At 36.3% G+C, this 27,883-nt stretch overlaps 5 protein-coding genes across 5 annotated transcripts; 1 reads left to right on the forward strand and 4 right to left on the reverse strand.

Moving 5' to 3' along the window:
- The first annotated feature begins 792 nt into the window (after positions 1-792).
- On the forward strand, positions 793-3,692 carry LOC148911760 (uncharacterized). The gene is made up of 3 exons (XM_089029056.1): positions 793-1,222; positions 1,609-1,903; positions 2,312-3,692. The coding sequence occupies exons 1-3, from the start codon at positions 1,176-1,178 to the stop codon at positions 2,774-2,776; spliced, it is 807 nt and encodes a 268-aa protein (XP_088885182.1). The 5' UTR covers positions 793-1,175; the 3' UTR covers positions 2,777-3,692.
- Positions 3,693-3,738: 46 nt separating this feature from the next.
- LOC148911761 (uncharacterized) lies at positions 3,739-6,633 on the reverse strand. Its single transcript, XM_089028746.1, has 5 exons — positions 6,514-6,633; positions 4,811-5,040; positions 4,512-4,638; positions 4,280-4,314; positions 3,739-4,186 (listed from the first exon to the last, which is right to left on the reverse strand). The coding sequence occupies exons 1-5, from the start codon at positions 6,631-6,633 to the stop codon at positions 3,769-3,771; spliced, it is 930 nt and encodes a 309-aa protein (XP_088884872.1). The 3' UTR covers positions 3,739-3,768.
- A 3,144-nt stretch (positions 6,634-9,777) lies between these two features.
- LOC116306495 (tribbles homolog 2) lies at positions 9,778-15,275 on the reverse strand. Its single transcript, XM_031716568.2, has 2 exons — positions 14,366-15,275; positions 9,778-10,807 (listed from the first exon to the last, which is right to left on the reverse strand). The coding sequence occupies exons 1-2, from the start codon at positions 14,893-14,895 to the stop codon at positions 10,342-10,344; spliced, it is 996 nt and encodes a 331-aa protein (XP_031572428.1). The 5' UTR covers positions 14,896-15,275; the 3' UTR covers positions 9,778-10,341.
- Positions 15,276-23,881: 8,606 nt separating this feature from the next.
- LOC116306491 (lewis-type alpha-(1,3)-fucosyltransferase-like) lies at positions 23,882-25,785 on the reverse strand. The gene has a single exon (XM_031716563.2). It carries the CDS (start codon positions 25,332-25,334, stop codon positions 24,057-24,059), a length of 1,278 nt encoding a protein of 425 aa, XP_031572423.2. The 5' UTR covers positions 25,335-25,785; the 3' UTR covers positions 23,882-24,056.
- A 20-nt stretch (positions 25,786-25,805) lies between these two features.
- On the reverse strand, positions 25,806-27,720 carry LOC116306490 (3-galactosyl-N-acetylglucosaminide 4-alpha-L-fucosyltransferase FUT3). Its single transcript, XM_031716562.2, has one exon. The coding sequence runs from the start codon at positions 27,682-27,684 to the stop codon at positions 26,395-26,397; it is 1,290 nt and encodes a 429-aa protein (XP_031572422.1). The 5' UTR covers positions 27,685-27,720; the 3' UTR covers positions 25,806-26,394.
- Positions 27,721-27,883: the final 163 nt, after the last annotated feature.

Genomic DNA, 27,883 nt, shown 5'->3' on the forward strand with positions numbered 1-27,883 from the left:
AGAATCTACTTGATCAGGAAAAAGAAAAAGGGGATCCGAAAAATGAAAAAAAAAAAAAAAAACCAGGAAAATTCCAAAATTCCGAGAGGTCCAAAAATCGGAAAATCGTGTCTCGTAAACTCCCTGACTTTTCAAAAACGTGTTTCGAAGTGAAAACGTGTCTCCCTTTAAAAAACGTGACTTGTTTTAAAAATCGAGACACGTTTTTGAAAACGGGACTCGATGACCAGAATCCTTGAGTGATCCCATGTCTCGATTCCCAAGAATGAGTCTCGATTCAATCGAGGGGGCTTTAATCGAGGGACGATCGACGATCGAGGAGGCTTTTTGGAAATCGAGGAAGTATTCCGGAAATTCCTCTAGTTTGATTTAAGAAACAAATAGTAATGATCCTGAATGTGTGAAATGAAAACTATAAATGTGGCAGTGACGGCAAAAAGAGAAGGGAAAAAAATGAATTTTGTATGCTGGACTAGTGGAACAAAGTGTAACAACGATAAACAGACTTGTTGTGGACAATATCTAGTGCAGTTTATTTTTCGTACAAGTTATCGTAGAATTATAAGTTGAACACCGTAGTGAAAATAGAAACTGACGTTTCGGACGTTAGTCCTTCGTCGGAGTCAATAGAAAGTAAGAGTGCGAGAGATGTTTACATAGTAGAGGATAGAGAAAACAAACCAATAAGAAGAAAAACAAGCCATAAAACAAAAAGAAAGAAAACAAAAGGATAGAAAGCAACAATAGGTGAGAAAAAAAGGAAAAAGAAAAGAAAAAACAAAACCAAAAAAACTTAAATGTAGGCGAAGCGTTCGTTCATCCCGTGGGGATTAACGGTGCCAAGTGAATGAATAACACGCATTTCTTTTGTTTTGCGATGATGGTTGCTGCCGTGGGTTAAGCAAAGACCAAAAACAATAGCATTAAGCTCAGAGTGATTAGCAGAATTAAAGTATTACAATGAATGGTCTGAACCCAGGTGAATGGATATTTTTCGAAGTAACAATATTTCTCGAAGAGATAATATTTATGTTATGATCATCCGGGTGGATGTAATCCTTAGAAGGACTGTTTGATGTGACTGACGTTTCGACAGCCTGTGCGAAATAATTTCATGGCTTCAGAGAAGATCTTTAATTGCCAATCCCCTTTTTTGTGGAGATTGCAATAATAATATGTCCATGATCAGAAGAACGGACAGACACATAGACGGATACGTGTGGTAAGTATCGAAGTATTGAATGCCTTGCAAATGTTTTATGGTACTTTCCTTTCAAAGCATTATATAAAGTTTACTTCATCATTACGCATATTATACGCATGTTATAAAAAAGTTTATTTCATCGTAAAGATTAGTTTATATTTTTTTAACAGTTATCGTAGATTGATAAGTTATACACCGTAGTGAAAATAGGAACTGACGTTTCGGAGTCAATCATTGACTCCGACGAAGGACTAACGTCCGAAACGTCAGTTACTATTCTTTTAGCCTTGTAAATTTAGTCACATTTTTTTGTCATTCTGGCCCGCCACATTCTACCAATTATACTGCTGCATGAAGAACAACTTTTGAATCCCTGTTGAACATCGATTGTTTGTGATTTTCAGGAAATGTAATAAGTGCCAAAAGAAGAGATCTATCCGAACAAACAGCATATTTGCGCTCTTTCCTAAGATATGTTTGGGCGATGCCATGCTTATGTTTTTTTACTGGGCGCAAGACGATAGCCGCAAACACACTGCCACTGCTTTGGGTTTGAGCATGAACTTGGTGTCTAAGTTTTTTAGAGTCCTGCAAGACGTCTGTACCAATGAGATCGAAAAATACGCCCCATTCCTTCCGTTTGGTGGACCAGGCTGTGTGGTTCAGTGCGACGAGAGTAAATTCAACCACAAGCGAAAGGTAAGCCGTAATTCAGTGAAAGCATTTGGGTGGGCTCCGGTATGTTTTTAGTATTTTCCACGTACTTATGCGTAAAAGATTCAAGTAGCTAATCGTAAATTGCCTTTATATATTACAAACTATTAAATTACTAGACTCGCTCGTGAATAAAAACTATATCAAACTTTACGCTCCGCCTAACAGGTCGCGGAAATAGATATAACAATCCATATTCTTTTCACTAATGTTTCAAATAATGTTATTTCCATATCACACAGTGCTCCGCTCCATTTTTATCTATAGGTGTTTTTTGTTTTTATGTTAACTCTTAATATTAATATTAATATTAATTTAAATAATATTATATTAATGTTAATATTATAATAATTTCTTAACCCATATCATATTCATATCTTTTCTTTTTTTTAGTATAACAGGGGTCGTCTCGCAAAGGATTCGTGGGTCTTTGGTGTGATAACCACTGAATACCAACCGGCCAGAGGCTATTACCAGGTGGTTGAACGACGAAACCGCGAATGCTTGTTGCCCATATTACAGAGGTGTTTAAAGCCTGGAAGCGTGGTACACACCGACGACTGGGGGGCCTACGAACAATTGGAAAGACATCTACCTTTGCAAGTGGCAAGCCACCAAGTGGTTAACCACTCACTTAATTTTGTAGATCCTGCAACTGGAGTCCACACCCAAACGATTGAGTCCAAATGGAATCAACTGAAGTTGAAACAAAAGCAAAGGATGGGAGTTTCGCGGGACGAATTGCAACGTTATTTGAACGAAAGAATGTGGAGAGAGTGGAACGGAAAAGATGATGAATGCCTAGTTAATTTATTTTCATCGATATCTTTAAAGTTCATTACAACTGTTTCTGTTTGACTTATAACAATTATCATTTTTTATTTTACCAATACGCCGAGAAACAAATAAGAAATACTGTCACGCAGTTTTGATTGCGGCTACATAAATAAGTAAACATTCAATAGAGTGTATATCGCAGTTTCACATGAGCGAAGCGTAGTCGCTGTTCTAGTGGTACTTGTTTCCAAGAATAAAAAGTATAGATACCAGCTAGCAACATAAATGTTTTGAAGGATACTGCGAGGATAATTAAGCTGTTCCACTCACGCTTGAAATAATTATCGCTTAAATTTCTTTAATGTTTTTGCAATTTCTAAACTGGCAGTATTTCTACTTTGTCCGGCCGCTTCATACAGCTCGTTAAGATATGTGATTCACTTCAATAATTATGCACAATGTAAGAGTTAAAAACGGAATAGCTTTCCCTCAATGAATATTTTTACTTTGTAGAAAGCGAGCCATGTTCTGTAAAAATAATTAATTGTAACACAATGGTATCTTTATTTAAATTGATGAATAAAGAAAAAGTAATACTCAAAAATACTGTCGCGAATTAATGGTACGTTTTAGCATGGATAGACTTACTTCCATAACCTACAGCGCCTGGACATTTTAATTTTTAAAAAACTTAAAATACACTCTACAAAATTACTCGAATCTGAGTGGACATGAGGAGTACGTTAAGAGGAATTGTTTTCCATAATGAGCAATAATGGCAAAAAGCGCCAAAAACTAGACTTTCGTATGGGTTTTGATCCCAATTCTCGTTTTGGGTTAACACTCAAAACCCTTTTTAACAGTTAGAAATTGATGTACTATGATAAAATGCCTGTTTGAAGCGGTATTTTCAACAGTACAAAGATGTTTTGTTGTATTTGTGTTAGAATGTTGCTTTGTCAGGCTTTTTTTATAGAAAATACATAGGAAATAAGCAAATTGAGAAACCATGCGTTCACTTAATAAACAATTTCGATGCCGCACGTTGACACTACACTTGTTTTAAAATAGATCTATAAAGTTATATTATTTTCACTCATTAATTTAATGATAGAACCACTAATATAAGAGCTCTCATTTCCATATAATCTGAGGTTCAAGCCAGTGTCTTTTGAATCATTAGCTAAGCTATACAGATTATCTGGATGTGTTCTGTCATGTGTCATGAAACGTTTGATGACAATATCGTCAACTTCGTCAGCGAGGGTGTCTGGTGCTTGAATACGTGCTTCAAACACCTCCCTTATTGACACATTAAGGCCCTTCAGACTGGCCATCCCAATATTCCCTCCCCTACCAAACGTTTTTGGCAATTTCCTCGCCACTGCGTCTGCCTCTTTTAAAATTCTATCGAGTTTCCCCTCCTTTACTAAGGAATCGATGAATTCTTCTATACGTTCAGTTCCAGTCTGGTCCGCTTCGTTGTCTCGCCTGTGAATAAAGCACAAGACATATTATCCATGGAATTCCAAATGATAGCAGTTCGAAGGGGGTGGAATCTGGATTTGATTGAACTTTACCTACTTTTTATTTACAGCACTCGTCTTGTTGCTCTCAGTCTAAGAATGTGATAAATACATACTAGTTAACTTTTGAACTTATTACCGCCTTATTACTTATGTATTATGTATAGTTATAATAATAATAGTAATAATAATTCGTAATATTTTTTTTATAAAGCGTATTTCCAGGCTGCTATAGGCGCGAAAATTATGTGACGGCTGCGGAGGAGCTTACATGCCATTTTACCAAGTACCTTTATTTTCTGGTATTTTACAATCGTAACCGCCACATGAATGTCGACACTTTTCAAATTGTTTATATCGATTGTCCTTCCCATTGCCTCTCCCTCTTCGATGACGTCACGTATGGTATCGTAGAAACTGAAGAGAGTAATGAAAGTCAGAAACAAGGTTTATTTATTGGTTGTTTCATATGGTATTAGTTAATGGCATATTTTATTGACCCCAGGAATAATTTATTACACCCATGTATCAACCGCACTTTACTGATCTGTTTTTTATTGGCTTGGTTGTATCTGTTGAGAAAACTTACGTCAATAATACATCCACGGGTTGCTTGGATGAAAAAAGCTCGAGGTGGACCTCTAAACTTGAATTTAGGAGGAGCATCAACCTCCAGACCTGGCCCATCTTCTCAAATAATGGACTCCGCAGTGAAACGCATTGAGAGCGTCTCATATGCAGAGCCAAGTTGTCAATGGTCCAGCAGGTGGACCACATACCACATGGTCTAGGCACATATCGCTTTCCAGCATCCGCTGACTGAAAGACCGGAAAAATGTATTTATAGGTGATTCTGAATATCAATTATTATGAGGCCAATTATTTAGGGCAGGGGAAAGCGTTCATTTTGAAAAGTCTATTCAACTCGCTCAATCCTTGACCAATTCGCTTCTATCGGATAGAAAAGGAATGATTGAAAATGATATAGACGATTGCATTGACTCTTTATTATGTTTTCGATTTACGTTCTCTTATACTATCTTACGAATACAGAGCTTGGGCGACCTGTGCTAAATTATGAAAATATACTCGCGTTGAAGCCGTAACCTCAGTGGTGTGAAGAAAATAGCAAACGAAGTTACAAACTAATTACCTTAAACTTTATTTGGTACAATAACTCTTCGTGCGCTTTGAAAAAGAAAGGGAGGAAAGGGAAAGAAGGGAAAAGGAAAGGGAAAACAAAGAAACAAAAGAAGCAGCGAAAAAGAGAAGGAGAATATTGAGGAGGGAAAAAGCTAAACGTATGAAGAATAACTAGTCTACTTAATTCGTCACTGGCTTTTTTTCATTTTCGGTCAAACAAACTCGGTTTTGGTGGACGTCATCAAGGCCATACCACAACATTCCACGGACAGGACACATGCTTATGAAAAAAAATAATTTCCAAATATATATGCCATGGAAAAACTTTGATGTCCACTAAAACTTTCATTGGGAATTGGGATACATTCTGTAACACATATCATTACAGCATTTTAAAAAAAGTACTGCTGCCATTTTTATATTATATGTATTCTGAATATGAGCAATTACAGTTTGTAGGAAATATGAAACGAGATTTGTTAATATAGGAGTCTGATATTTGCGAGATAATTACTAGTATTAAATTAGCACATGTTATGTAAAAAAAAGATACTGTACAACTATGAATTCTTATTAAAAATTTAATGCCACAAAAATAAATAAATAATTGTATACTAAGTTAATAAAAAATAAAACGGAGGTCCTTACATGGCGTCAGATCACGCGTCTGTGTTAAGTGTGCAATTTTTTACTTCGAATGATTAACGGCTCGAAATAATCGAAAAGAGTCCAACTCCCAAAGTTCCACCTTTTCATCATAAAAACATTTTCATATTCCCATTTTTTATTCCCGTTTTTTTTAAGGCAATTGCAAATAGGAGCCCTCCAGTCTTGCCATAAAACGACCCTACAGTATATTTAGAAATTTTGGATTTAATTATTATGCAGGGATATTTTTGTTTAATTAAATCACAACGAAAAAATATCCAATAAGTCCTCCATAATTTACGTGAAAAGCGGGCCAAAATAATGACACATTTAATTTTACTTTCTATATGATATTAATAGTACTTTTCTCGGACTCACGCAATTCCTCGCGTGCTTGTATAACTCAACGCGCGCTCGTTTTCTATCAATATCTCTTCAATATATAATATAATAGGATAGCGGTAGCTTTTATATAAGGCTTTGCTTTTTTAAATAACGTACGTATTTCGGTTTGAACTCAATACTTCCTCGATTTCCAAAAAAGCCTCCTCGATCGTCGATCGTCCCTCGATTAAAAGCCCCCTCGATTGAATCGAGACTCGTTCTTGGGAATCGAGACATGTCGTTAGAGATCGAGACTCGTTCATGGAAATCGAGACACGTTTTGAAAATCGAGACTCGTTTTGAAAATCGAGACTCGAAGACCAGAATCCTTGAGAGATCCCCTTGAACCTTCTTTTGTGTTTATTTGACTATTACACGTTGACTAGTATTTCAATAACGGTCGGCCCATAAGTGACATGCAGCAAGTTAGACGATTTGCTACATATAACAAACGAGTTGCTGCATTTTAGATGAGTTGCTGCAAACAAAGAACAAAAAAAAAAAGAAACGAGTACCTGCATGTCACATGATAAATTTGCCACTTGAGTTCTAGAGACTGAAATTGTTTGAAATGTTCATGTCTTTCCTCGACATTCAGAATACAGCTATTTCAAAAAACGTTGAAGGGACGAACGACATATAACGGTCTGTGATAGGCGAATGCAGGACCGAAATGCACAGTGGGTATGGCATGCATCTAAACACGAATAATCGAAGCTTTTTAAATGGTTTTGTCGACTACGTGCATGAACACCAAATATCTCAAACAACAAAATCTGTGTTATTGACAAGAATAATGATAAGAAATACAAATCAGTCATTCTAGCTATTCTTGTGATCTTAATAATAATAATAATAATAATAATAATAATAATAATAACCTTCATAACGTGGTCAATGTGCTTAGCTAAAAACTACTTTACAGCCATGCAACAAATCTCCTATCACTTATCGCCTATCGCCATTCTCCCATTTTGTTTCCTTGCCCACCTTGTTCTCATTGGTTTCTTGTCTTGCACTCCTTTCTACCACCTCTCTCTCTTTTACTACGACGAAGGACTAGCGTCCGAAACGTCAGTAAGTTTTTTCATCTTTTCAGTGTATAATTTACCTTTTTATCATTACTTTTTCATTAGAAACACCGATGCAGCTCACACTAGTTTTTAGCTAGTTATCTCTTCTCCCATTCAACCTTCTTTTAAATAGCTGTATACGAACAACTCTCTTGTGGTACTTAGAAAAACTGCTCCTAATTACAGACTGCCGGTAACGGATTCAATTTTTCATTTTGATTTTCGACAATTTCTCAACTCAAAACGGATTGTAGTCATCGATCGAAAGTAGGCATAAGGCTCAGGTCACCCATCCAGGCACTAACTTCGCCCAACCGGGCTTGACTTCATGGATATAGCCCACGTTTTTTCCACTGGACCACGGTTCCAGGTAAATCAGCATAACAATAGCCGTGAAAACAATGCACCAGATAGACTAGACTTTTTAACATCACATTTTCAACCGATTCCGTGCGTGGCAGAGATGCAAGGGATTAGCCGATATGGTCTGGGGGCCGGCTGGTCTCTCCCCTGATGCTTCGGCTAGAACATTTTCTTGCGTAATTCGTACACCCAAGGGCAGAAGGATTTAATCGCCGTCAAGTCCGAAGTCCATACGACGCCTCAGCTCTGCGGATGTCTCGGGGGTATGGCAAAATGAATCGATTTTTTATTTTATTTATGTCAATGGTTTCGAACCCCATTTTACTCCACTTGGTTTCAATTCTCGGTATTTTCTCTCTATTGTTATGATTTCTATTTGTGTAGTACTACCTGCTGTGACTAGTGCACTTTCTATCTAAAGAAGCCAGCAATTCCGAGTCCTCGCACATAAATGAACACCCAACCCTCAACCACTCGTTTATGTTCATATCATACCTCTTCGAGAATAAGAGCGCTGTAATATTTCTAGATAAAAGCTTAAAAACTGCCGGGCATGACGTCACATATGAATGTGGGTTTTGGTTCCCCCCCCCCCCCCAACCCCATCCTTGAAACGGCTTCCCTTAAGAATGGTTATCGTATGAGTGGGAAACGTACGGTACATTACTTACTTACAGCACTTACACACGACATGCTGTAACATTGAAATGGCTTCCCATAAGAATGGTTATCGTATGAGTGGGAAACGCACGCGTACTGTTACAGCACTTACACGGTACCACATGCTGTAACATTGAAATGGCTTCTATAAAAATGGTTATCGTATGAGTGGGAAACGTACGGTACTGACTTACAGCACGTACACGGTATGACATGCCGTAACATTGAAATGGCTTCTATAAAAATGGTTATCGTATGAGTGGGAAACGTACGGTACTGACTTAGGCACGTACACGGTACGACATGCTGTAACATTGAAATGGTTTCCCTCAAGAATGAGACGTACGGTACCAACTTCAGTTCCTACCGATATGTTCCTCGTTTCCCACTGTCACTTCATTCCTTGACTATCCATCTTATCTATCCTCCAACCTTTCAACTCACACAAAGCATAAATATATACAATAATCTACAGTAATAGTAATATCCAATCGCTTCCTCCGCTTATTCGCTAACACATTCTTTATCAGTTACATAAGCCTGGATCAGGATTTCCGTGGCAGACATGACATGGCCGTGTTACACCTTGACACTGCTACTCCTAGAAACCTTTTCAGATATCGCCATTATTTTTGTTATTCAGAATTCAAACCCCTTTAGCTGGCAAAACTACGTACGCAGTTAGTTTCAAGAAGACTAATACGATATTGAAAATAGGGTTTCTAATCAACCAAGCTACGGTTGCTATGTCCCCAAAGCTCAAGAACTCGGTAACAAAAAGAGATGTTTTTAATACGGAAGCCGTGGTGTAGGGTAAGAATAGAACTATGTTTTTTTTTGTTTCCCAGACATGACATTTTTCTATTATCTTTTCCTGTAACTCAACTGCCACTAGTTGTTCTGTACCTTCCTTGTCAAATGCTACTAACTTCTAAGCCTTCCTGTTTGCGGGCGGGACTGCCGAGAGGGGGGTCGGGCTGGTGCAACATCTTTCTCGTATGATATTACCCGTGGTTAGTTCTAATGGATCAGAATGGATTTCGTATGGCTGTAAAACGCTTAGGATATCAGACACTCACGACACGACATACGATTAATTTTCTTAAGAGAACAAGTTTTTCAAGACTAAACCAAACACGCTAAATTCTGCTCAGGGGTTGTTAGAGTCCATATTATTAATTAGGGCAAAGTTTCCTATCTAGTCTACGGTTTACTGAACTTACTATACCTCATTAGATTTTTTTTTTCAAATCTGTGACAATTTCTTACGACAAAATTGTAGCCATTATTTTTGTAAACAAAGCCATTCTTTATTGAATTTTGCAAATATGGTTTAGCAAAACCTTCACACTGTGACTGCAGCACAGAAAAGAAAGTTTTTCCTTCACCCCACCTGTGGGGAATAATAAGCGTCTGGTCCATTTGGGGATTTTTTTAACGACTTTTTGTCTCTTTTTCTTTTACAAGGAAATTAATCACAATCCCAAAATATTAACAATAAAAGGTTTAAATCCCTCAATCCCATATCACTTTAGATAACTTCGATCTTTAGCTAAAATTTTGATCCTTAGTAATAACTTCAAAACTAAAATATGCTAAGATATTTTAAGTCTTTTTTCTGTACATGATGATAATATAATTACAAGATCTCGGAATCCCAAAAATACCTCAAAACTACTGTTATATACAATAAATATGGCCGAGGTATTCAGATTATCTTTTGGCTTCTCTGACCATTTGAGTTCCATTTTTGGTACTAAACTAATAATAAAACCAGGTTTATATATGTTGAAATTTCTTCAGAAAAATGTCTTGGAAGTTAGTTCTGTAAGTAATCGCGATGAATGTTCTATAAAAAGAACGAAGTATTGTCATCCGTGGTCAAGTCTGGTACAGTCTGATCTGCTATCTTCTGGTCCACTCGGCAGGGACTGTTAATCGGGAACGTAGAGTTAAACCAAGGATGTTCGAGAATCTCTGAAGCCGTTAATCTTTCGATAGGATCTCTTCTCATCATCGAACGAATCAAGCACTTGGCCTTGGAAGAAATCGTGTCTGGAATAGCGAAGTTTCCTCTTCGTATTTTCGAAAATAGAGCCGATGGCTCGCTGTCATGAAATGGGTAGCGACCAACGATCATTGTATACAGCATTACACCAAGGCTCCATATATCGGCAGCTTTTCCAGAGTATCCTCCAGTCGACTGTAAAATCTCGGGGCTCACATATGCTGGACAACCATGCTTGTCTTCTAATGTGTCGTCTTCACCATTCAGAAGACATGCGTCGTCCAAGCCTTCTAATTTTACTTTACTCCTATGGAAGAAAAATAAAAAAATTGAATAAATGTCAATTTAAGTCTTTAAGTGAAAATGTTTTTTTTTACAGAAAAAAAACCTTTAAAACTAAACAAAGTTTCTATGAAAAGAGTGAGTGAGAGCTAATCTTAGAAGCATATTTTTTCAGTTTATATATTAAGTTAAAAGTTATATTTATAGCTTAGGATATGTTGTGCAATAGGTCTGTAGATTTGTTACCAAGATACTAGGAAGTGAATATGATATCTGCTCATTCAAACATTGCACCACAACGGACTATCAAGAATAAGACGATGATGAAATAATATTTGATCTTGTGAAATAGATGATGAAACGCAAGTGCAATTGCTAGGAAACTAGATCGTATTCAAAAGAAATAAAATACATTTTTGGTTGAATAAAAGAATTAGAGCAATGTAAGAGATTCAACAGAATATGTAAACTTAACTAACAAAAGAGCAATCCACAATCTTTTGAACAATGGAATACTATAAATGAAAGTTAAAAAGGCTGTGCAATGAGAAACCAGATTAACCATTACTTTAAATCCAAATATGATAAAGTTGAAATACATTTTTGAAAAAAAAAAAATGTTCAATAAATTTGGTTTGTTAATAAACTCTTTTACTGAAAATTATGTAGTATTCACGAAAACCCTTTGTTGAAAAAGCTTAGATTACCATTTGGGGTATATTCCTTTGTATGAATGAATTGAGAATAAGGAATGGTTGAATTATTAGAACAGATTTTAAAATCTATACTAATTGTAATGCTTAATTGAAAAAATGCCTGAGAGCAGTATAAATTGGAAGTAAATGCATGTATATGTATAAATTCAAGTCAACATTGTCTTGAATAGACTTCCTCATGTGGGCTGCACATAGTGGGATGGCGTTTGAATAATCGAAAGGTGTAAATGATATCATTCCATTTTAATGAAAAAGAAACAACAATCCTAGTCTCATAATCTGAATAAAGCAATTTTTCTATTTTTTTAATAGCTGTTTGTAAAACCATATGGAATAAGTGTGAGATTACGATACCGTAACAAAAAGACAAAAGATTTCCTGCACATGGAAACTCGAGTTGAACATTCAATAAAGATTTTTGGACTAAAACTTCCAACCTATTAATTCTTAGAAAATTCAGAGCTTAGAACATGATATAGCCAATAATATTAGCAGGAACCAAGTTACTTGAAAAGGGGAACAAATAGCTTAAAATTCTTAGAAAGAAAAGTTTCAAGTACTATTAAGAATAACAGCATGTGCTTTTATGTTTTTCAAGATTTTTATCAATTAACAAGTTATTTTCTCTTTGCCTTGAAGGAAAGGTCGAAAAACGAACTGAGTTTGTGGTAAAAAAAATTATGATCTTCACAACTACAATAAAGAATTAGTGAGACTCCAATAAAATTGAACAAAGCCAAAGATCTATTGTTAGCATCAGAGGTGAATGCCTTTGTTTAAGATTACAATTATTATCTAGTCTTCTTTGTTGGGCTTCTCTGAAGGGGTTTGCCATGAAGTTCCCTCAAAAGACCACTGCAGCAGACCTATACATCTGCTGTTCTTACACATAAAGCATGTGGTTTGTTGTAGCACATGGGGCTGCACTAGCCTTCTGTAGAGCTAACAATTACCGGGGCTTTCTTAATTCTAAGCATAAAAGACTAGAAAACTATTGGATCAAATGGCACCTTAACAAAGTACAAAACAACAAACAAATGCATCAGAAAAATAAAGACTTTAGTCCTAAATACATTCAATAAAAAAATTTTTTTTTTACTAAGAACCGACAAAAAAAAGATGTAAAAATTTCTAAATTTTGATGCAGTTTTAGGTATCCAAATTAAGTAAATCTAAAAATGTTAAGTAAATACAATCTTGGAGACACTTCTTATGTCAGTCTTGAGCTCTAAAAGATTTAAAACAGTTAATACAAAAACACTTCTTAATTCAAGTTAGTCTAGGTGGAAATCCACTTCTTTTGTTGAGAAACAATCCTTTTGATGAAGAAATCACTTTGTCATTTGTTAGAACAGGCATTAGAGCTTTTTTTGTTCTCTATTACCTCAGGGGCACATAAAAATTGGTTAAAAAGACACACCCTAAGGTATGGTTGTACCATGGATCTCAATTAGTCACATGGAGATGGACAATACCCTATAAATAAAATTAGCCAGTAATATCATAACTACAATCAGGATTATACTCATTATAACTTTGGTATTGTGAATGAAAATCTAAGTACTTTTACACCAAAAGAAAAAAAATTCTTAAATTATTGTAATCTTAGGTACAGCTTTAAAAAAATCATCACTGTTTGGAAGAAAGATCGTTTTAGGAGTTTTATTTTATAAGTTTGTTTATTCGTTAATAAATTTGTTGTTACAGACACAGATTCTTTGCCACGCTTTCCAACGAGGTAAAAAGAACAAAGTCAGCGCGTGAAGTGCCCTTTGTCAATTGTTCTCGAGTTTATAAAGAGCCCAAATACTTGTAAAGAGATTGGAAATAAACACGTGGCTACTAGAGCTGGCAAACGTACGATTTGGTCTTCGATGCCACGTGTTTTTACGTGCCACGAATCAAAAATGATTTCATAATCAAGCAAGCTTACATTTCTTTCTTAAAACTGGAACCAAGAAAAACAAAAATATAAAAAATCAAAAAAATATCGAGCAATGAATATTGCTCGGATTGATTTATGCTAATATAGTTATGAGCAGTCGATTCTTCTCACAGACACTATATGACGAAACTTCCCGCCATATTGCCTAATTCGAATTTTCTGAAGGATTTAAGTTGGAATCCCGCTATTTATTTAATGAAGTGAAAATAGACAAAAAAGCAAATAGTTTGAAGTCCGGTAAACAAAGGTGTTTCCTCTTAGGGACCTTTGGGATCTTACGCTACAAAACCCAGGCCGGAAGTGACTTCAGCGTTTAGATCTCATCGAAACAATGGCTGAACGTAGGTCACTTTTGCTCTCTGTGATACACAACCTAACTAATGTCGTATATAGAATTTTAAGACTAGAATAAAGCGATCCTCGTTTAAAAATATGAGAAATATTTATAGAATAGTTACTGCAGGTGACGGCATATTTGGGGTAAGGAAAAGAGAGTCGTCATTCATAACATTGGAGGACACGAAAGCGTTTTTTTTTTGGTCGTTATATGAATGTGTGACAATAAAACCCTGAAATTTACACAACACGCGAACATCGTATCGATTTCTTCATCGATTTCACCACAAATTAAAATCAATTTCTAGTTCGTAGAAAAGATTTAGAAAAAAATTGTTTTGTCAGGGCAAACATTTTTGTTTTGTTATGTGTCAAGTCAGTAATGATGTTACCTGACAACAAGCTGTAGAACAAAGCATTGCAAAGCACATACAACACTCATTTGGGTGACTTCCACGAGGTACCAAAATGAATCTAATCGAACAATGCCCAAAAGAATAGGCCAAAACCATATGGTTGAGAATTAAATGAACTTAGCTTCAACAAAAAAATCTGAGGCTCTTGTATATAAAACGTCAGCGCTTACCTTTCTTCGTTTTTGAACACAAACTTCCGTAGTTTGAGGTCCCTTAGGACGACTCCCGAAGCATGACAGTGAGCGACGACACTAGCTATCTGGCTAAAGATCTTGCTTGCTTCCTCCTCTTTCAATCTTCTTTTAGTCCTAACATAGCTGTGTAAGTCCCCGAATGATCTTTCAAAAAACACGTAAGCGTACGAATCGCTGACTAAGATCTCGTTAACCTTGTTAATGCCTTCGTGAGGGGCCAGATGAAACACAGGAGCCAAACTTTCACGAAATAAATTTACTTCTATTATCTTACATGCTAGCTCTTCTTGAGTCTCTGTATTTATGGCGCGATGAAGATTTCCTCCTCCAGAACGTTCGAGGATAATATATTTATCAACTTTACATATATGTGGGGTCTCTTTGACTCTTTTAGGCGGTGTTGGTTGTAAACCTATAGTCAGGTTTGGTAATGGCGCAGTCGTTTCAGTATTTGTTTTGGACGCATATCGCTGATATGGATGATACCGTACCGTCGAACTGTTCATCTAAATGACTTTAAAGAAACTACGAAGGAATTAGAACTCCGATATAATTTCTGCGTTGCTCTTGGACGGCTTTTGAGCGAACAGAAGAGCTTTGTGGCGACCTTCAGATATTCCGTATTGCCAACTAAGCACAATGACGTTGCACACAAACAGACCGTTGTGGTGATGGCGTAACTTTAAACAGTGATTTCCCTCGAAATCACTCTTTGTGTCGACTTGAGCTGTTGCTTGTACAGCCTTAGACCTCTACTTTAGACTTGGGAGGACCGTTTGGCCTTCCCTCTAACAGCTAAGTACGGAAAAACAGTACATTTTGTTGATATAGTGCTTGATATTTCTTGTCGTTGCGAAAGGGAATGATCGCAAAAATCCTGACGCAATGAGTTTAGTGTGTTGGATGGCCCCCTCCCATATATGGTGCTGTTACGTCAGTCCTCATGTCATCTGACGTTATATGAGTCCTCTGATTGGCTGCCTACACGAAAACATTGTTCATTAAAAACGCCACTTCCTGCAAATTAGAATTTTTAACCCTCGAGAGAATATGATTTTACGTGCCAGATTTAGTGCTATTTTATTTGAGGAAGCGAAAATTTCGTTAAATATGATTTAAGAAGGTTTGAGATACAGTTGAAATGAAGAATGTTTGATTTTTGGTCGAATATTGTGGTACAGTTCTGTTTTCGTTGTATATGTTGCCACATCACGCTTGCATTGTCACGAAACGAACGTAAACGAACTACACGCAATCAACGTGACATGAATGGATTGGTTCTCATATCGCTATTCAAGCGGAGAGAAAAGAATGAAAAGACAAATCTGGAAATTTCTAGAATCAAAAACATCCAAAATGATTGTTAATGATAAAATATTAAGAATATGAAATAAATAGCAAACATAAATAAATCGGTTGCTTTGGTCATAAAAAAAGGCGTTCATACTTCGCTATACCGTATGACTCTACGTTTCATTGATGATATTAATGATGATAAATCGGTGAGACAAGAGTAGGAATCGGATCGAAATTTCTAGAGCGTTTTTTGTATACGTATACATAAGTACACTTTACAATGAGCAAGAGAGACGCCATCTCTCGGCTCAGCTGATACCGGGTACTGCATTTCTTTGTCTATCTGAGTTAGAAACACATTTTTCATGTAAAAAAAAATATTTCCAGAAATAGCAAATCATTGGGTAGAAATTATACCCCAGAAGTCATATACGAAAAATTAATGTAAAGAAAATTTTGAAATTTGGGCAATTTTTGTCGTGAATAATAAAAATCTCTAAAACCATATTTTTGCAAGCTGCATCAATTTAACCGATAGAAAAATTGTTTGAATGTTTTATCAGCGAAACAGACGTTTTCTTTATAACTTGATGACAAATTCACGGATAAACGTAGTTTCAATCGCATCCTCCGAAAGTGTATGATCATAATCGTAGCTATGAAACGTGAAAAAAAATCTTGATTCAAAAAAGATATGACCATGAAAAAAACTGTGTTCTTAACGACTGACGACTATAGAAAATACGAGTATTTTTCACGTTTATACAAGTTGGCTTTCAATAAATTCTTAATGTTCTTTCGTCATAGAAAAATATATAGTGAATGGATTGAACTGAAAAATCTTCCTTGGTAACCGGAAAACTATATCTATGCCGCATAGTAGTACTCACACCGACCCACTATTAAACCTACTCTTGACGTATTCACACTACCCGTTCACCGAGTTTTCTTTTATTCACGCAGGATATGAATAACTAAAGGCAAAATTCCCTTGAATCGAAATAAAGTTGTAAGTGGTTTTTTTCGAAACTCTGAAATTAAAAAATAGATATATTTTCTCAAACGTTGGGTAGCTTTATTTCGAAGATGTCAAATCCGATTGTAATCACTTCCGAAGCACTGAAACACAAACTTTAATTTGTTTCTGAAAATGAGAAGAGCAAATAAGAGAAATTGGAGTTCCCATTTGTACACAAAAAATAATCATGCGATAAGTAAAAAAAAATATCTAAATACTTCGGTTTTTCAGTTCGTGTGATTAATTTTGAAGATTATCCTTGTCGGTCTTTTTGTATTGGAGATTTTACTAAAATTATTAAGTAAATTTGTGTTTGGAAAAACTTTAGGGCAAACTTAGTGAACGAGTGGAGAAAAACCTGGATATCAAGAAAAAGGAGCGCCGTCCATTTGACGAGATCACAATTTCAGATAATATTTTTGCACTAAGGACTTCTGTTTTCTGCTAAACAAGAAAAGCGAAGGGGTATAATATTTTGTTGACGGTGATGCAACAGGTATGAAGAAATATTTTCAGATTTTTATGATATATTCTTAGCAATTATTTATAATTTGGGCTTTAGGATCTCAACCACAATTGACACAACTAACCCGATATAAATATATCATTCATTCTAAGAGCCTATGCTTCTTTAAAAACTAGATTTTTTTTTTCAGAAAAATATTATTCAAAGCATGAGGCTACAACCACCAAAAAAATAATCAACATAGCTGTATTTTTCGTTTTTTTTAACAGTACGTATATTTCTCGGCTCCTGCCAATCGCATCATCACTGAATAGGATATAAGACATATTCAAAGCGATGGTCCCCGTATATTATGAAATATGAATATAACACTTATAAATATTCAACTAGCTTGAAATTCTACAATTCTTAGCTCTCCGAATAAACTAAAGAATACTTATTCATAAATATGATTAGTAAGGAATCGTTAACCGTCAACCGAACTTGATTGCCACAGCTATGAACGCCGATTTATCTTCTAGAAGAAAATATAATAAGCTTTTGAATGAGCATATTCGAGGATATCGCTGCCTTTTGATTTAGAACGCTGAAATTTTATTCAACATTTTGATAAAATGGATGGAGAGAAAGAAAATACTGAGGGGAAAAGGAAAAAAGAGGATAAGAAAGAAATAGAGAAAATAAGTAAATCCTAAAAATGTATGTGGATTTTTAGTTTTTATTTTACCAGTTCCTGCAGCACCCCCACCTTCGTTATTTTAAAAACCGCGTTCTTGTAGTAGTGATTATGGTCAATAAAACAAAGACAGAACGCGTAAATATGACATCACTGATTCATTGATAATTATGTTTCATCACTACTAAATATTTAAGGCATTTCCTTTCAAGAAATCTTTATGAATCTGAAATTCTACTACCTAGAGATGAGAGAAATTGTCGGTCTGTACTCAAACACTAGTCTTTACGGCGAAGCAAACTTTTTGCCGAGATATCGTTCACTACCGTGAGCGGAATTTATATAGAGAGTCACAAACAATCGGCTTTTATTATATTTTGTTGAATACTAGATTGTTTCGATGCCCAAATTATGCGCAATTATCATGATTACAAAACAGCAACTGCGTTTCGTCAATCGATAACAACAGATTGCATACGCTAAAACTCAGAAATGGTTTTCGCAATACTACAAAGGTTGTAGCTTTGCGTAATGTAATCCTAAAAATCCTAATACGATTTGAATTTCAAGGATTCATACTTATATGCTTATTATCTTTTTCAACAACCAAAAAAAGTTAATAAATTACTTCAAAAATGAATAAAAAACTCAAAATGTGAAGCATTGACACTTTAAAAACTTGATCGATTCGGAGGGACAAATGCGCGCGCAGCTAGCTGAATTTATGGTGCAATAAGATTTCTAGATAGTGAGAAAAAGCTATTAGTTTTGAGTAAATGATAAGCAGAGAAAGATCTTCAGTCTAACTTATAACATGATCCAACTTGATAAAGTTCATATCTATCTTCTGTCGAACTTCAGTGAAAAAAAAAGACAATATCGCTATAAACTTGCGCTGTTACTGAAACTTGATTTTGTATATCAGGCTAGTAGTCTAGTTCAGTACGTGGCTGAAAAAATACATAAATATTAGCCTAAGTACATATATAGTCACGGATGTTGTTCCCTGCGAAATTGTTTATCGTTTGACTTAGAGAAGTACGAGACGATTTTTCAGTCAATATTTGGAGAGTCAAAGTGCTAGAAAAATCCACGAAGAAAATTCAAAGAGGTTTTCTAATCTTTCTTTTGTTCCTTGAAGCCTCTTTCGTAAGACCATTAAAAACACCTTACTTCCTAGTTGAGAAAAAAATGGTTGTCAAAACAAACATTTAAATTGAAAATTACGTAAAATATAATGGTCCAATAGTGTGACGTTGGTCTTATGCTATGAAACTCTGCTATTTTTTAGACGTTCCGCTTGCTTTCAAGTTCAATTCTATGCAATAAGTGGGAAACACTTTACTCCTAAGAGATGGGGCTTTAGGGTCATATGTACAGCTGCAGTATTGTGCAATACGTACAGCCTTATTTCTCCTTTAATGTCTTCATAAGCTGTGAATGGATTTGTCAATTCTAATTTATTCAATCCGCATCATCGACTTAAAATACGTTAGCTTGATACCGATGCCAAAGAGGTTTTTTTTTTTCACCATTCAATACTTTATTTACTGACCATCCTCTATTTAGGGACCATTTGTCAAAGTCCAAAAGAGGGTTTTTGCACTAATTTATACCTCTATTTCTGCCTAACCTCTATTTAGCAGCAAGTTGTGAAAGTCTCAAAGAGGGCTTCTTACTCCGTGCCTTGTATTTAATAGAGGGGGTTAGGTGTCTCCCTTGATTTGAGGGTTTGTTTCTCCGTGTTCTCCGCTTCAGTTTTCCTCCCTGGACTTAGATCAGCCCAGAGGTTGTTTCAGAGTTGGATCTGTGAGTTAGCCATGCCCTGACTTAGATCAGCCCAGAGGTTGTTTCAGGGTTGTACTGTGAGTTAGCCATGCCCTGACTTAGATCAGCCAAGAGGTTGTTTCAGGGTTCAATCTGTGAGTGAGCCATGCGCCGACTTAGATCAGCCCAGAGGTTGTTTCAGGGTTCAATCTGTGAGTTATCCCATCCTCAAAAAATGGGATTGAGATTTGATCAAAACATAGGCTAGGACTATGGGATTTGGTGAAAATGGGGGCTGGGAAATGTGATTAGGACTCCCCCTCCCCCACCTTCAGGACATTCTTAGAATAATTTCAAAGGTTAATCGTGCTGATTTAGCACCTGAGTAATATGCTGAGTAGTTCAGTGTAACGCAAATTTGGTTGTGCTTATCATCAGATGATGTCACGTTTGACGTCATGTCGCTAAGCTTGACGTTACTTAAACAGGTGTAGGCGGCAAAGTGATGGCGATTGGTTTGATTTGGATTCACTTGTCAGATCTTTGCAGATAAGAAAGACTCTAGCTATGCCAGGCAAATGAAAAATCCTTTTTCTTTTCGACGAAAGTAAATCAACAGTCTGTATTTTGGGAGGTTCAGTATACAATAATAGAGAGTTTTAGATTTACGTTCACGGCAAACGTGAAACGTCAGTTGACCAGTAAAAAATTCTTTTAAATTACTGAAAAAGAATCGCAAAAAAGTCCAAGTAGTAGAAAAACAAAAGAGTATTTTCGCTTGGTGAGAAGGTTTGTAAAAGGTAAAGTAAAATAAAGGAAAACTATGAAAACGTGGTTCACGTTTGCCGTTTGCGGGGAGAAAAAAGTCAACCTAAAACTCTCTAATATTGTTGTACTCGAGTCGTTTAGCTACAAATCATGATGTCAGTAAAACATGCAACTTAATTCCTGAAGAAATTATGACAGCAGATGCATAAAATACATTTAAATTTAAATATAGACTCAAGACCTTTTTCGAGAATTATTTCATATAGAAGATTCCTTAATTTATTTTCAATGATTGTTTTTGATCTATCTCAGGTATGGTAAACGCATAAAGATTCTTATAAGCGTAAAAGAACCTCTACTTCATTATTTTTATCTTTTTCCTGACAGAGCTATTGCTCGATAATAATATTATGAATATTTTCTATGAGCTTTAACACTATACGAACCAACTACGCGCAATTAGCTGACGAATCCATTCATTTTTGATATAGCCTTAATCTACGTTAATCCATGATTACTAAATATCAATTCACAGCGCCCTCTTGACGATGTCCTTAACAACTGAGCTGATCGTCATATTTACGAGCTTTAAGCCTTAGTGTCTTGAACTGATGAAACTACTTAGGGGATGCCTAAAGGGGATCTTCAAAAATAATTCCTTGTCATCCGTTTCCTTTCGAGGGAAAGTTTTTTTCACCAGTGTTGGAAGCGCAACGTAGCACAACATGTCTGCCAGAAGTTAGTCTTCCTTTGCCTAAGGCTGAATTTGAGTACTTAATACATAATCTGACGAAAACTATGTTTTAAGTAGCAAGAGAATTTACACGTGTGAGCTGACAAGTAACGTGCATGAGAAATGAGAAGCGTCAGTTGAATATGACTGCTATGCAATTATGTAACTATGTAATAACTGCTCTAAATCTCACGTTCTGATTGGAGAGGAGCGCGTGCTTTATAACTCCACACAGCATGCGCATGCGTTTTCTATTTTTTCAATAATTAATGAGTTTTTAAAGTGATCGATCCCCCCCCCATAATCGATACGGGGGGAAAATCAAAGTTTTAGATTTCCTAAAATATTAATTGAATTCATAAGCTATAGTTATTTGAGTTATTTATATTGAACAATGTATATTTTTCATTTCATTTCGTTTCATTTCTTTTCTCTTCTTTTCTTTCTTTTTCTTCCTTTTTTTCTCTTCCCTTCCTTTTCCTTCTCTTCTCTTCTCTTCTCTTTTTTCTCTACTTCAGTGATATGTATTTATTTTACATATCTGAAGAATTTACGAGGTTTAAAAATGATTGCGTTACAAGGGCGGGAAAATACGACCGACGCGCGTTGGACTTTTCGCGCTAAAAACCTAATAAAAGGAAAATCGCCGTGTATTGACGTCATAGATTATAAGATTTTTTTTCTAAACACAAAGACAAAAATTTTGAAGAGGAAATTGGAGTGGAATAGGAGTGATTAATGAGGATACGAAGTGGTCAAAGACGTCAATTGTGGCGGGATTTTGAAAGCTTGTAAGAGGAACGATCGTTTAAATCCTTCAAATAATAGATTTAAAACTCTTTTTGACGTGAAATAAAAAAAATACCACTAAAGGGTTTCATTTAATATGTAAAATATGCTTGTCGCCTTGAGCATTTTCCGCTTGGGCCTTCTACTCTGCTTGCTTGCTTTTAATTTTTCACTTGAGAGCAAAAAACTATGGATTTTCAGTTTACTTTTGTTGAGGCTAAACAGCAACCATGGATTATAAAGCCGGTAAGAAAAACTTATAAATGCGTAAAATTTATTGCAAAAATAGTCTGTTTATAAATCTTTAAATGCAACTCGTTTTTGAATAGTAGATTCCAGATTCTTAGTCATTGAATGTAAAAAATCGAGTATATAGTGTAAAGCTGGACTCAATTGCTTTTGGAGGAATCGAGTGATAAATGCCGACAAAAATCATATAAACAACAAACTATGAATATATTATAAATCGAGTTATTATACATCGAGTCGGATGATAAAAGGAGAGGTGATTAGTTTGAAATGCGGGCACTGATGGGGGTTCAATACCAGGGTTTCTTTACGTCCTCAGTAGTTTTTTACGCCCCTGCGTTATCGGTTTAGTAGCTGGATGGAGTGTTGAGACAAGGGTGGTAGTCCTAAGTCTAACTTATACTTTTTCCTCAGTTATTTTAAGACCCCGAGTGTTGGTCCGGCCGAGGATTGAACCAACGACTTCTTAATTGACTCTCTTTAGCTTTGTAAAGGTTTTAGGTTAGTGCTTCATGTACGGACTACAAAAAATGCCACTACTGGATTATTAATTATCTATTATTGATAATAACGTCCTGAAACCCTAACCACCCCCCTCCCCCCCCCCCCCCCCCCCCCCAAATATTAAAAAAACTAACCTCAAACTTTATTACGGAATAGTGCCATTTCATGTAGTCTTACATGAAGTCGTAAGGTCGTTTTATGACCCTAGGAGATTCCTTCGGCTCTCCCTCCCGGCCCCCACCTTGCTTTCAGGGACAAAAAAATGTAATAGCATGTGTTACATTGTAGTTATAAATGAGATAACTATGTGTTATAGTCACATGATAGATTCTACCAGCTCACTAGATACACCGTGCTGACGAGGCCCAATACAGGCCGAAACAGCTGTCCACGGTTTCTAGTTGAGCTGGCTCATTTTTTACGCGACTTGAAGTTGTGAAAGGCCCATTGGCACTCATCTTCAGTCGTTTCATGTAAGGTTCGTAATTTACCTATTACGCATGTGTTATAGTTATGTGATATCAACATAATATTTAACACCAATAAGCCTGAAGCGAGATGACGTTTTACCCCCGATTCTATACCATAATAGTTTTTAAAATTCTTTCATATTAAAATTTTTCATTCCTTAGAGAATACAAGAACAATAGTCATAATTAAAGAACAAAAGCAATGTGAAAAGGATTATGGTCTAGAGACGGGGGTAAAACGTCATCTCGCTTCAGGCTTATTATTATTTTTTCATTTCTATTGCTATAATAATGATAATAATCGGAATTATAGCAATCCTATTTGCAGCGAGTATAGAGCAAGGTGCATGTTACGTCATTGCCGCCATGTTGGATGACGATAACAAAGCATTTCTCTCGCTAGATCAACCAAGATGGCGACTGTTTCATTGTTATTCATATCTCAAGGTATCTTGAGTCACATGGTTGCACACACACTATTGTAAGAGTTGAGTTGAGTTGCCCACGTGAAATCTTAAAATTATTTCGATTTTATTAAAAACTCTTCGAAACAGAATTCGTACAATCTAGATAAACCAATAAGTTAAACTCAATGAACGAATTACCCAAAATGATATTGGCATTAACGCCAAAATTGAACATTTCTCACGCATGTTTAAAAAATTGCGGTCGCGTTAATAACGGGTTGTAAAAGGTGTAGTGAATAATCTTTTAAAATATGTATATATTTCTTTATTGTTTTTAAGTTCTGTCCGATTATTATATTTATATGCTTAGATAGAATACAAACAAAACAATCCCTTTTTCCTCAAAAGTTGAAAACTCCCGAATTCTTTCTTAATCCACTTCATTTTCTTAATTTCTTTCGCAAAAAATGGGTGTTCAAAACTGCTAATAAGCATAAAAACGTGCCAGTTGAGCTATATATATTTTACTCAGCATCTATAATTTTATTCATAGCATTGTCTGTAATACCACATTGTTTGTTGACGCTCCAAAAGTCACTCAACCGACTGATATAGGTTTTCTTCGTATTCATATTCAATGCTGCACACAGTGTACACGTCCAGGGTGCATAAACGATTCTCTTATACAGTTTTCTCCACTCAAAATACTTCCTATACTCTTTATCGTTATGATCAAGGTATTTCAAATATTCTGCTAGTTTTTTAACACTTTTGAAGTCCAATGCATTGATGTACGATCCAGGGATAGCTAACTCGGGGTTGCTGTAGTTAGCACCGCCGAGCACGACTGGCACTATTCCTAACTGCAAAGCGTTCCAGTATTTCTCTGTTATATAATCTTTGCAGTTTGAATTCTCAAAGCTTAACTGGAATTTATATCGCTGTCTAAGCCGATTACACTCAGGAGCATCAAGTTTACATTCGCCTGGACTTTTAACCCCCACAAAACTCGCACACTTTCCATAAACATCAACAGTTATAAAACTCATTAATTTTTTGATAAATTTTTCTCTGGGAAGTGCACAGTGACTAGAAGCCCACATTACAAAACGGTCTTTTCTTCTCATCATCTTGTTTATAATTCCATCAGCGTCTTTGACTCCATTCGTAGGTCTATAGTAGTATCCGTAAGGAGAATAAAAATCTGAATCTCTGCGATAGGTTAGCGTCCAGTGGAATAGGTTGTTCAGCCATTTTGAGTCAGGGTTAAACGTTGGGGGCTCTAGAGCAAAGTAGATCCACTTTTGCTCTTTGGGCTTTTGTTTGTATATTCGATACATTTCGACACGGCCAGGCATGTCTTTAGCGTGGAATAAAGCAGCATCCGCGCTACGAAACTTTTTGTTATCGAAAACTAATTCGCAGTGGAAGAAAGGACAAGCTATTCCTTCCCAATGGTTGAATCTTTTCGTCCCGTTCATCCAACCCCATGGTTTCTCGTGGAAAAATGCTGTATAACCCAGAACTACCTTAAATTGCTTGCTGGAACTAAGTGAATATTCGCCCAATGTCTTAGCGTGCTTCGGGTCTTCTAGCCGTTTCTTCGTCCTCTGTAGCTCATAATGGATGACGCGAATACGATCATCAACGTGTTGTGGTTGTAGATATGATCGTAAATTGAATGATCCGATTGTAAAGTTATTAAACGTCCAAATAATGATTGTACTTGCTACGAGAACTATTCCTGTCAGTCGACGTAAATTGTAATGCACTAAAAAAGATTGCAATTGGCTGGAATACATGTTAAAACCGACTGCACTTTTGTTGTTTTTATAATACTAGATTTGCAACTCATTTGCAAGGTCTACTGCGCACATTGTGAATGTCAGCTGGTCAGCGGTGTTTTAATGAGGGACTATGAATGGGGACTTAGGCCCTGGCTAGACGAGGAAACATGTTTCCCTAAATGTTTCCTAAGGTGGCAAAACTGTCAGGAAACATCGGGAAACAATGTTTCCATGCGTCTTGGAAACATGAAATGTTTCTGCCGCACAGCAAAAACTTGTTTTGCGTCTTGGAAGCAAAATTTGTTGCACGCAGCAATGTTTCGCATGTGGCTAAACTGGGAAACATCGAGGAAACATGCGCGCTGTAAACATGTTTTTGGAAACATGTTTCCTCGTTTAGCCAGGGCCTTACAGTACTTAAGTATCTATCTAATTGTTTTTGTTTCTATTTCTCAGATTAACTAAATTTGAGTCTAACTTATATATGTACATATACTTATTAATATTTATCTCATAGATACATCAGTTTATATTTGTAATTCAATTAGGTGATTTGTTAATATAACATTTGTGTATATATAACTATACATGTACATACATGTATTTATCTTGAAGAAATAGAAAACGCGCGCGCGTGCTGTGTGCTGTCATAAAGCACGCAGGGGTTGGCAGAACACGAGCGAAGTGTTAGGAGAAGTACGACGCGTAGCGGAGTGCTTCTCGACACTTCTCGAGTGATCCGCCAATGCCCAAGTGCTTTATAACTCCACACAGCATAGTAAGCAAGTTTTCTATTTCTTTTATAAAATACAAATTACAATAATAGATAGGAATGACGCAACGGAAAGTGCGCGCGCGTGCAATGTGCTCTCATAAAGCACGCGCTCCAAACCAATCAGAACGCGACATTCATAACAGTTATTTTATAAATATATATTTAATGGTGCAAAATAAAGTTCTGTTTGATGCATGCATGCATGCATGCATAAATGGATGAACGGCGCAATGCCACGTTATGCTATCTTTCTGTTCATTCCACTCGTACTACAAGTGTCTAGTAGGTGATTTCTTAGTTTCAATTGGACTTTGTATTTCTAATAATCTGGGCAATCTTCTTGTCCATCACGCCACATTGTCTCTTACTGCTCCAATAATCATCCAGCTTCTCAATTGGTACGGTCTTAGTGTTCATATTCAACGCAGCACACATTGCACAAGTCCATGGCCCAGACGGCCCAACCTTATAACGTCTCCTCCACTGAAAATACTTCATATAAGCCTCGTCATTCTCATCAAGATATTTGAGGTGATTCGCGAGGTCTTTGACTGTTTTGAAATCCATAACGTTGATAAAAGAGCCAGGTACTGCTAGACGTTTTCCATAACTCGACCCTCCTAGAACTACTGGTACGATACCCATTTCAACAGCACCCCAGTATTTCTCAGTAATATAATCAACACAGTTCGAGTTCTCGAACGCCAGCTGAAACTTGTACCTTCTTTTGAGCTCGTCGCATTGGGGTGAGTTCGGTTTGCACTCTCCAGTTGGTTTATCAGTGAATTTGACTGCGCACTGTCCATAGATGTCAATTGGAATATACTGCATGAGTTTGCGGACATATTTATCTCTCGGGAGATCGCAATGGCTGACAGCCCATACTACGAATTTATCCTTATACCTGAGATTGATTTCAGCGTTTGGTCCTCTACCATCACCGTAGTCACTGATTGGGTAATAATACCCGTACGGGAAAAAGAAATGAGAATCTCTTCTGTAATTAAGCGTCCAGTGGAAATAGTTATCAAGGCCAACGGCTTTTGGATTATTATCTGGATTCTCCAAGCCAAAATATACCCATTTTTGATGCTTAGGTTTGTGTTTTTTTAAGTTAGCAAGCGCAAACGTCCCTGGCATCTCAAACGCATGGAAAAGTACCGCATCAGAAGCTAGAAACTCAGAGTGATCGTACGTTAGCCTGCACTGGAAATATGGACACTTTACGCCATTCCATTGATTAAAAACTTCGCTAGAGTTTAAAATACTCCAGACTTTTTCCTTGAAAAACTCTGTGTATACAAGAATAACTTTAGGTTTGGTATTCTTAGACAACTTGGTGTAGTTGAGAATGTCCATGGCTTTAGATCTGTCCTCGACTCTATTCTTTGATATCATAATCTCCTTCTGTATGGCCCTCATGCGATCGTCAATACCTCGCGGTCTGGAAGGAAAGTAGAGGTAGTCGTTATTGATTAGTGTCGCGAAGTTAATGACCCATATTATTATTGTGCTGAGTATTAATCCAACTGCTAGCCATCGACGAATGTTGACGGTTTGAGTTGGAGGTCCTTGTTTATCATCTACCATGTTTGACTAAATTTATCCAATTATTTATGAGCCTGCAAACAGGAGATTTTATTGCTGTACGTACATGTGAGATGGAAAGCGGCTACCATCAGTTTATAAATGCTCTTGGATATGCAAATTACACAAGCGTCTTCCATCCATGCGGAACCTGCTTTCTAATTGCCTTATTTATAATAACAGTTTTATTTGCAAATTATAT

Source organism: Actinia tenebrosa, unplaced genomic scaffold, assembly GCF_029948245.1.
Source record: "Actinia tenebrosa isolate PJP-AT-01 unplaced genomic scaffold, QUT_ActTen_1.0 PGA_scaffold13__45_contigs__length_12533684, whole genome shotgun sequence".
NCBI lineage: Eukaryota > Metazoa > Cnidaria > Anthozoa > Actiniaria > Actiniidae > Actinia > Actinia tenebrosa.

Bases quoted from the DNA above. Each gene is read 5' to 3' on its own strand.
- LOC116306490 (XM_031716562.2), bottom strand. From the start codon at position 27,684: ATGGTAGATGATAAACAAGGACCTCCAACTCAAACCGTCAACATTCGT.
- LOC148911761 (XM_089028746.1), bottom strand. From the start codon at position 6,633: ATGTCTCGATTCCCAAGAACGAGTCTCGATTCAATCGAGGGGGCTTTT. The intron at 5,041-6,513 runs GTACGTTATTTA...CCGGTCTTTCAG, and splicing joins TTGAGTTCAAACCGAAATAC to TCAGCGGATGCTGGAAAGCG. The intron at 4,315-4,511 runs GTACTTGGTAAA...TCACATTCTTAG, and splicing joins TAAAATACCAGAAAATAAAG to ACTGAGAGCAACAAGACGAG.
- LOC148911760 (XM_089029056.1), top strand. From the start codon at position 1,176: ATGTCCATGATCAGAAGAACGGACAGACACATAGACGGATACGTGTG. The intron at 1,223-1,608 runs GTAAGTATCGAA...TGTGATTTTCAG, and splicing joins CACATAGACGGATACGTGTG to GAAATGTAATAAGTGCCAAA. The intron at 1,904-2,311 runs GTAAGCCGTAAT...TCTTTTTTTTAG, and splicing joins AATTCAACCACAAGCGAAAG to TATAACAGGGGTCGTCTCGC.
- LOC116306495 (XM_031716568.2), bottom strand. From the start codon at position 14,895: ATGAACAGTTCGACGGTACGGTATCATCCATATCAGCGATATGCGTCC. The intron at 10,808-14,365 runs GTAAGCGCTGAC...TTTCTTCCATAG, and splicing joins GTGTTCAAAAACGAAGAAAG to GAGTAAAGTAAAATTAGAAG.
- LOC116306491 (XM_031716563.2), bottom strand. From the start codon at position 25,334: ATGTATTCCAGCCAATTGCAATCTTTTTTAGTGCATTACAATTTACGT.